This window comes from Amblyomma mixtum, chromosome 1, assembly GCF_055824585.1.
Source record: "Amblyomma mixtum isolate Tamu chromosome 1, ASM5582458v1, whole genome shotgun sequence".
Taxonomy (NCBI): Eukaryota; Metazoa; Arthropoda; class Arachnida; order Ixodida; family Ixodidae; genus Amblyomma; species Amblyomma mixtum.
In genome coordinates this window covers 317,918,542-317,927,368 of record NC_143012.1, presented here as the reverse complement: position 1 = coordinate 317,927,368, position 8,827 = coordinate 317,918,542, and the positions used below count along the sequence as shown (strand labels likewise).

Genomic DNA, 8,827 nt, shown 5'->3' with positions numbered 1-8,827 from the left:
TTCCCGTGGGGCCAAGTGGGACAGTTTTGCACGTGAACCCACGGTCAAAAACATGCATTCCATCGGGTTCGCTTCCGCACCTTGCTGCGGGCTCATCTTGTATCGTCAGATCAAACGAAGTGAAATCAAATCTTGGCTTTTTTTTCTGGATAAGAATGGGCAGTCCTAAAAAGCTGCTCTAAGTGGAAGCTGGACGAGGTGGCTACTCCGACATCAGCAACTGGAATCACACGAAACAAACGTAAGTAAATCCAGAAGAAAAATGACAAAAGCACTTAGTTAAGCAAAAATACTGATCTCAGAATAATGACACACATAACAGACATATGCACAAACAGAAGCAAGAACATAACAGAAGACCATTCAAAATTAGGAACCACCGGAAGTTTCGAGCGCATTTTGCGAATGAGGAAATGGTACGCAGCAGTAAAAATTTAGAAGAGAAAGTATAGCAGTACCGCAAAAAAACTACATCACAAGAATAAGGTCTTCAATAATTTTTTACAAAGATGAAAAACATCTGTTCCAGAGTTGTTAAACTTATTTAACAGGCTTGAAAGATTAGATCTTAATGATTGCAAGACGTAATTATTCTTTTGTACTACGTTCCAAACCTCGAAGGTGCATGAGATTAACTCATATGCCCTAAAACCTGTTACTTGTAGAACTATACCATCGGTGCTTGAAGCAGTGACTAGCCAGATTTCCGTATGGTGCTGCAATATATCTCAACCCCACAGCACCATTCAGAAATGTGGCTATTTCTGGGCTCTTGAGTTACAACTTCCGCGCCACCAGCTGCTGCTTCTGCTTTGCCAGCAATCGTACATACCAAACAATTATGGACAAAAGCATTTTTGAGCGGGAAATAGTTTATGAGGGCAATTTTTTTACTTAATGCAAGATTTCAGTACAACAATCAATACATCCGCAGACCACCCACTAGTGTGCATTTCATTTTACGAGAGGTTGCATAGTCTGCCAAAACCAAAATCCTTCTATTCAGAAAACAAACAAGCCATGCCTTTAGCTCAAGAAAGTAGAAAGGCAAAAGAAAATGCGTAGAAAAGAGAAAGCAATATGTTATACTTGATTCCTGTTTGCTCATGGACAAATAAAGAAAAGCATGTGTATTTTCTTCAAACATTTCAGAGCAATGTCAGTTAAAAGTGAGCTTCCTTCTGTGAGGAGAAGAAAAAAATCTTTCAAAAGCTTGTTCAAGAAACTCAGAGGAGAAATTTAAGCAGTGATCATTTGGATTCATGCGGAGGAAGTGAGATAGCATGCTTCTTTCACACCACTGTGCACTCCACTTTGTACAAATGACTACCGCTATGACCAATATACTTGTAAGTTTGCTTTCTTGCAATTTAGTGCCAGACTAGCTATATGTAACTGGAAGCATGTGTGATACGAGCAGCTGTTATGACTATAAATAGTTCAAACTTCCCATCTTCAGTCTTCGTGCCGAGGCGCATAAATGTAATGAGTGCCACATTATGGAGTTAAAGGGACTATGCAACGAATTAAAAGTCGCTTGTAAATGTTTTAAATGCTTTGAAATGATGCAAAAGGCATTCAAACCAAGTTTGAGTCTTCAGAACTAAGCCGGCATTTCATTATGAATTTTTAAAACTGTGTTTTTAAAATTCACGGGCCGATTGATGTGCTTGTAGTGACCGATTTTGAAACTAAAATCATGAAAATAGACGTCACTAGACCCGTGACGTTGGCAGGCTCGAACACATGCTGTCATTCGCTGAAGCCACGGCAGCCATGACACCACGGGGCACACTTCCAGTAGCTGTGAAAATCGTCTGCTCGTGCTGCCGCGCGACCCCCTCGGGCAAGCGCGAGACAGGGCATTGCTTTTGCGCATATGGTTTCAATTTACCTCGGCCGCCTCTTTCGGTCGGGAGTTCTGGAGCCACTCGCAGTGTCTTTGTTGCAGTGACATGCAAAGAAATCCGATGCACGCTGCAATCCAGGAAGGCGAAGAGAGACCGGAGAGACGCTGCCGACGCTGCTGCTGGTGTGCTGGGTGCAACAACCGGAAGTAGCAAACCGAACGTCAGTGAATGATGTTTTCATGGGGGGGCTCAGTCCCAGACCTGTTTGTTTTAAATTTTTTTCTGGTGCCCCGCGTGTTTCAGTTGAGGGGCAAAGGAGGTGCATAATTTTTAATCGTCTATATCTTCATTGTTATTGATGCTAACTCAAAAATTCTTGCACTGGAGTGACGAGTGATTGAATGCCTATCTCTCATTTGCTGTATGTAACATCAATTAATTTATTGCATAGTCCCTTTAAAGTTCACAATAGCAACACTAGCAGATCAAATTCTTTCACAGGTGCATAGATCATGCAGTTAAGAGTAGATCGATAAACAGTAAGTGACTTCGAAAACGCACAGTGTGGAACTGGCAAGCAAAACACAGTAGTATAGCGTTCATTGTCATTCGCAAATTTTCATTGTCCTTCTATGGTACTCCGAACAGGCCGTGGTCACCTTACTGCCGGCTGACCTAACTCCTTTCATTAAATTGCCTTCTCTCTCTCAGAAGAGCCAAGCTTGAGCATCTACGAGTCACGGTATGAAGGAAATGACTTGCAGTGGATGGCTTGCCAAAGCTTGAGAGTTAGCCAGAAAGCAAGAGGAAGTGTCCTCTTTGCAGGAACAATGTTGTTGCTCTGTTGCCTCGAGCGCCGCTCTAATGGTTGGCACTGCTGCTCAATATGCGGAGACAGGAGCGGTGACTCCGATGGATCCGCGGGACATGGCTTGCAAGAGGACTGGCCAGGTTGGTCCTGATAGAATCCTTGCTCACAGAAGAGGCACTCGTTCGTGTCTTGAGACCAGAACATACCAGGAGGGCACTCCACTGGTCCATGCAAAAAAAAAGAGGAAGAAAAAAAGAAACAAGTTAGGAAAGCCTGATCTTTGTGCCTTAAGTATGCTGCAATAAAGAAAGACGATTTTAGAGATATAATAGCTAGAGGCGTGTCGCAGAAGGCACGGCACACTTCGCCCGCAGGAGCTTCCAGGATAGCCAGATGCCTTGCTCACCACAATCCTCGTTCTCTTCACCGTCTTCGCGGACGTGGTCAGATCCCGGTGGGCAAACTGTCGCCGTGGAGCGAATGCGCGCTGAAAGGAAGAAAGACAAAAGTGGAAGTAAGCCCTGAGAAAAAAAAAAGACGGTCAATTTACGTAGTTACGCTGAATCCGAATTAGAATTAGGTGCGCTAGCACTGTGTGGCCATTGTTTTGCATTGCTTATCGTCCACTTGCCACCTAGGTCACGCGACCATGGGACGTCATCACAACCAGCCAGGTGTGTGAGTGTATGTATGCATATACTTGTATACTGACACATGTTGGACACACAGAATCGGGGTTGGACACAGAACAGGTGAGCGAGAAATGGATAAAGAGCGCAGAAATATGTAGGTAGCAGTAAAAAGAATATACAAGCAAAATAAAGAAATTATAAAAATAAAATAATTTCTTTATTTTTCATTTGTATATCTTATCTTTTACTTCTATCTAGTTATTTCTGCACTGTTCATCTGTTCCTCGCTCACCTGTTCTGTGTCCAACCCCTACAAAAAGGGAAACACCAGCAAAGACAATGGTCGGTCCTCCGATTGAAACGTCAAGTCAGATAAATATATGTTTCCTTTAACGAAGCGTACACTTTGCTATATGCTCTTTTAAGCAGTCAAGCCCTTCATTCTCTGGCAACCTATATGCGAATGAGGGGCTCTATATACATACGACAGAATCCAACAGCCACAGAAACCAAGGAGCACAGAGGATTTTGTTAAATTTGTGCTGTTGATCAATGGAGATTATTACTGAAAATTTTATCACTTTGGCGCTTCGTCCTGTCCCCTACCTGTCTGTTTTTTAGCCTAAAAACTATTTAATTATGAACACTTACTGACAGTTGATTAGAAAAGCATAAGAAAAAACAACCAGATGCCACTGGTGGAAACCGAACCCACGACCTTAAAAACTCAAATACCCCCAAAAGCAAAAGATGTGATAGCCGTTGCCGTAGCTCAGTTGGTGCAGCACCGCACACGTAATTCGGAGGTATATATATATATATATATTATTACGGGAAAATTTAAACAATAGGATTTGTGAGGTATGAAGGTGGCTTCTGCTGCACAATAGCACCTGCGTTGGCCGACACCAGAAAACCAACCAACCAGGGTTCGTTTGTAGCGACCCAGTGACCCGTACCTTGGCAGTGCGGGAGCCAGGGCCTTGGGTCCCAGACGCCTGTTCGGTCACGAACGTAAATGTCAGGCACATTTCTGGGCAATGCGTAGCCTTCCTCGCAGCTGGGCTGGCAGGTAACCATTGGAGGCAGGGTAGAGCAGTCAGTCCAGCCGTGCTCGATTTCAGCTGGTAAGCGACACCCCAATCATGCAATGAGAGCTCGCGAGGCCAACATTTTTTAGTGCGCTAGCGCTAAAGCTTCCTCAATCAGTTTCTGCGGTCCCTTGTCTGGCCTCGATGAACTGGGTGGCAAGTGGGCCGTCTAGGTCCTTTCACCTTGTTACAACCTGCCCTCGCTGTCACGTTCACCGTCTACATGGTGAAAGTACGTTAGCAGTGACCCGACCACAAAAGTAAGCTGGCTACCCAATGGGCAGTGAAGCTCCCTTGGATGTCTTGGGTACGTGTGGGATGTTGTGCAGACGTCCACTGAACGTCCAGTGGAGTTTCACTGGCCATTGGGTATGGGGCCAGAAAAATCATTTGGATTTTTGGTTTGGCGCCCTAATGTGAGTGAGATGTTTCGAGTCTAAGAAAATGAACATGCTGCTTTTTACATGTTAATCATATTCTTTTTGAAGTGGTTCAAAAAGCTAAAAAGATATTGCTAATACGGAGTTTCCACTGCACTATCGCCATATCACATGGGATTAACAAGTCATAGTTTTTTTTCCTAATAACTCCTTTCCGAGTAAAATCGCTTGCTCGAGGCGCTACAATTTCTCAACACTAAGGACTCCTTTTTTGCTTTTATGACGTCATTGTCACTGAAAAAGCTCCGTCCATCAAGAAATTGTTTCTTCGTCTGCCTGACTGCTGCAGTACGGCTGCGACGGAAAACTCCGAAGACTCCGGGGCAAGTTGACATGTGATTATTTTCCGCGACGAAGATTCTGGAACCTTGGACTCATTGACTAGTGATTCTGAAGCTTGGCACAGATCCCCGTATAGTTGAACTACACAGGTCTAACAGATCGCTTATTCGTAGTCTGTGCAAATTTACCTTTCCTGATGAGAGCTACACTTAAACCCCATAAAACTAAAACCAAACCAATTCCTTATTGCTTTTTTTAGATGTATGAAATATTTCCAGATATAAAATTGGGTTCTTCAAGTTCCTGGACAGCTGGCACTACAAAACGTTTTCAGTAACACGAGCAGCTGTTTCTAGGGTTAATGCTCTACTCCTCGCGTACAAAGCTGAAGGTCATGTCGCGTCGGAATTTGACCTCTGAACGCGGGTGCGCCCCAGTTGTGGCAACCACGTGACGCGCCACGTGACTCAATCGCCACAGCTGCGGCGGTGCGCGTACCACATGACTTTCTTTGGCCTAGCAATATAAGCAGGCATTACCTACCTCGTGGTGGACAGGGATGGATGATGAGCCGCGTGCAGGACCATGTTCTTCGACGCTACATCGCAGACGCCTGGTGATGCTAAGCATGCTTAAGCGAGCATTTACTCTGTATAACCATGTTCAGCCAAGTTGAACCGCAGCCATTTTTTGTAAGAGCAATAGTTTCGTGCTGTTTATAAAGAGAAACCCCGGTACAAGTGTACTACAGCAAATTGTGGACGAGATAATTTGTAAATAGAGTCGCAGTTTTATACTAACTGGAAGGACTGTTTGGAATCTATTTCTCTTCATTTTTGTTTTTGTTTACTTCGGCTTGCGTTGCTCGTCAGCGCAAGCGCATATATTCTCAATACCAAAACACAGACTGTCTCCTTGGTATCGCAAGAAGGTGTTTTAAATAATCATCATACAGGTCCTCCAATGAACCAACCAAGAATACACGCACTGTCAGAAGAATGCCTTCTTTGCAGAGTAAGGTCGTTGCGTCGCTGTGCTTGGACACACGGGTCTCCCACTACATCAACTATATTTAATAAAATTTTCTCCCTCAGAAATAGCATTGTTGCCCAATATGCGGAGATAGAAGCAGGGATTTCGGTGGATTTGTGGGACATGGCTTGCAAGAGGACTGGCCAGGTTGGTCCTGGTAGAATCCCTGCTCGCAGAAGAGGCACTTGTTGTCGTCCTGAGACCAGTGCATCCCCAGAGGACACTCCACTGGTCCATGCAAGATGAAATGCAAAGTAAGGAATAAGTTAGTGGCAAGTGTCAAACAGTCCATACTGATGCCGACCGCAGACGGCATTAAAATATAAGACCATTTCAGAGAAACAGCTATGTTGATGCCTGCCTCATATGCCACAGTGATGTGGCCACAAAAGTTTCCAAAGCACTCTTCTGTCGTGCTCACCGCAGTCGTCGTTTTCTTCGCCGTCTTCCCGAACGCGCTCTGACCCCGGCGGACAACCTGTTGCCGTGGACGGAACGCGCGCTGTGGGGAACGAAGAGAAAAATAAAAGTGAGCACATCAGAAAAGGGAATCAGAACGGGAAACAGCAATGCGAGGAGTATGTTAAAGCGTGATACAGGACAAATGAAAAGTGTTCATTGATTCGAGCACTCTTCCCGACATGAGAGTGGAACAGTACGGCCTCTGGCTCTTTTCCTCTTTGCATTGCCTGTAAGGCTTTATTTACTGTTCCCCTTCTGTTCGATTGTATGTAAAAGGTCTCTTTATTTTCTCTTATAGTAGTACACATCCTCGGAACAAATATTATCTCGAGCTGAATAATGTTCTCCGCACTGACCCACATACTCACCTCCGCAGTGTGGTATCCAGGGCCTTGGATTCCAGACGCCGGTCCTGTCGCAGATGTAGCTATCAGACACGTTACTAGGGAACGCGTAGCCATCATCACAAGTAGGCCAGCAGGTAATTCCGGGATGCAAGTCCTCGCACTCAGTCCAGCCGTGGTCGATATCAGCCGGCATGCGGCAACCCTTGCCTGCAGCACCAGGGCAGGCCACGACAAGGAATGCAAATGAGAGCGCTGAGCGTTTGTGCGACAGCCCGTGTGTGCGCCAACATGCAAGTATATCGTTAGGACAAGTTGGTTCGCAATTGTTTGAAAGCACAGGAATCCAGCGCTGTGAAGTGGAACACATATAACGAATCCGTTGCTTAGAGCCCTATAGAAAGTTTCCATATGGCGCCGCAGTGTTACAGTGGATATAGCGCTCGGCTGCTGAACTGAAATACGTGGGTTCGATCCCGGCCGCGGCTGTCAAATTTCAGTGGAGGAGAAGTTTTAGAGGCCTGTGTGCTGTGCGATGTCAGTGCACGTTATAGAACCCTAGGTGGTCGAAAATTTCCAGAGCCCTTCACTACAACGTCCTTCATAGCCTGAGTCGCATTGGGTTGTTAAACCCCCTTACACCAAACCAAAGTTTCTGTATTATGAGTTCCATAATTCAAAATATCTCCATAACAAATCTTATGGAGCATATAAAGTCAGTATGGACTATATGGAATGACGCATGGAACCTTACGGAGATCATATGATGATATGCCCACTGACAGAAATCGTATGGAAACGAGTGGAATGCTTAAGGACTGCGTACAGACAGAATATGGATTTCTGTACAAATATTCATATCTCATAGACTCTATATTCCCATAATTCCATATGGAACTTTTCAGTAGGGAGGGAATTGACGGTGTCATCGAGGAGCAGAAGCGTCTCCCCATCAACCCTATAGGGAAAGTGAGTTCAGCCCAAGAAAAGCTAAAAATAAGCTCACTTCGCCAGCCTTCCAGTCAGCATCTACAATAAATTTAAAACAAGATGCAGGATTACTCTCAAAGAATGACGAATTGGGAATCACTAGCACCTAGTGTAACGTAGAGATTCAAGGATCTGCTTCTAATTTTTACTGCGACAGCTGTCAGTGACCCGTCTTCTGAAAGTCCATTCTTTTCTTCCGCAACACAAAAGAAAGCGGTAAAGTTTTATTTGGTTTGGTAATGTTGGTTGCGGATGGGTGGAGCCTTTAGTCTGGGGGCCCCATGGCTGCTGCGACTACCTTTGCCGGTCAGCCAGCTTTCCTGCTGTTTCATGTTCTCGCTGGACAGCGCAGCCTCCCACTACTCCGTTCTAGCATTGTGTGTTTTTGGAACTGCCATTATATTTTGGCAGCCCCATCTAGTGTGATGTAAGGTCGGGTTATCCTTGCACCAGGAGCATGCGCTTTGATATTGTGTGGGGTGAAGGGGCAGTGGCAGAGGGCAGTGTGGGCGCCAGTTTTCGCCTTTCTCTTAGCTCCTGTCAAGCGTATCGTTCAATGCAATGACATTATGCACCAGAAATACTAAGCCGCTTGACTATTAACACCTTGAATGACTGCTCCAGATGCCACTGAGATACCGGGACCAGTGGACCCTCAAGCTTTGCGGCGAGCGCGATATCGAGAACGAAAGCGCGGGGTCCACGATGATGAAGTTCGTCATGCAAGATTACGCGAATACAAGCTTCAAATGTAAGCCTACGTGCCTCCGACATCAAGCGAAAACGTTATAGACGTGAGGACCCAGCTGTACGTGCAGCCGACGAGAGGCAGGGAGGGTTCATCGTCAGCACCCTATAAAAAGCTCTGCGGTACCCAAGATCCCACAAGGTAG

The 8,827-nt window shown here is 45.3% G+C and overlaps 1 protein-coding gene across 1 annotated transcript; it reads right to left on the bottom strand.

The window, feature by feature from the left end:
• Positions 1-935: 935 nt before the first annotated feature.
• On the bottom strand, positions 936-4,376 carry LOC149372609 (uncharacterized). Its single transcript, XM_089567118.1, has 3 exons — positions 4,253-4,376; positions 3,068-3,148; positions 936-2,882 (listed from the first exon to the last, which is right to left on the bottom strand). The coding sequence occupies exons 1-3, from the start codon at positions 4,371-4,373 to the stop codon at positions 2,581-2,583; spliced, it is 504 nt and encodes a 167-aa protein (XP_089423244.1). The 5' UTR covers positions 4,374-4,376; the 3' UTR covers positions 936-2,580.
• Between the last annotated feature and the right edge of the window lie 4,451 nt (positions 4,377-8,827).

Excerpts from the sequence above, each read along its gene's own strand:
- LOC149372609 (XM_089567118.1), bottom strand. The coding sequence starts at position 4,373 with ATGGTTACCTGCCAGCCCAGCTGCGAGGAAGGCTACGCATTGCCCAGA. Across the intron at positions 3,149-4,252 it reads CTGGCTCCCGCACTGCCAAG|CGCGCATTCGCTCCACGGCG; the intron begins GTACGGGTCACT and ends TCTTCCTTTCAG. Across the intron at positions 2,883-3,067 it reads TGAAGAGAACGAGGATTGTG|TGGAGTGCCCTCCTGGTATG; the intron begins GTGAGCAAGGCA and ends TGCATGGACCAG.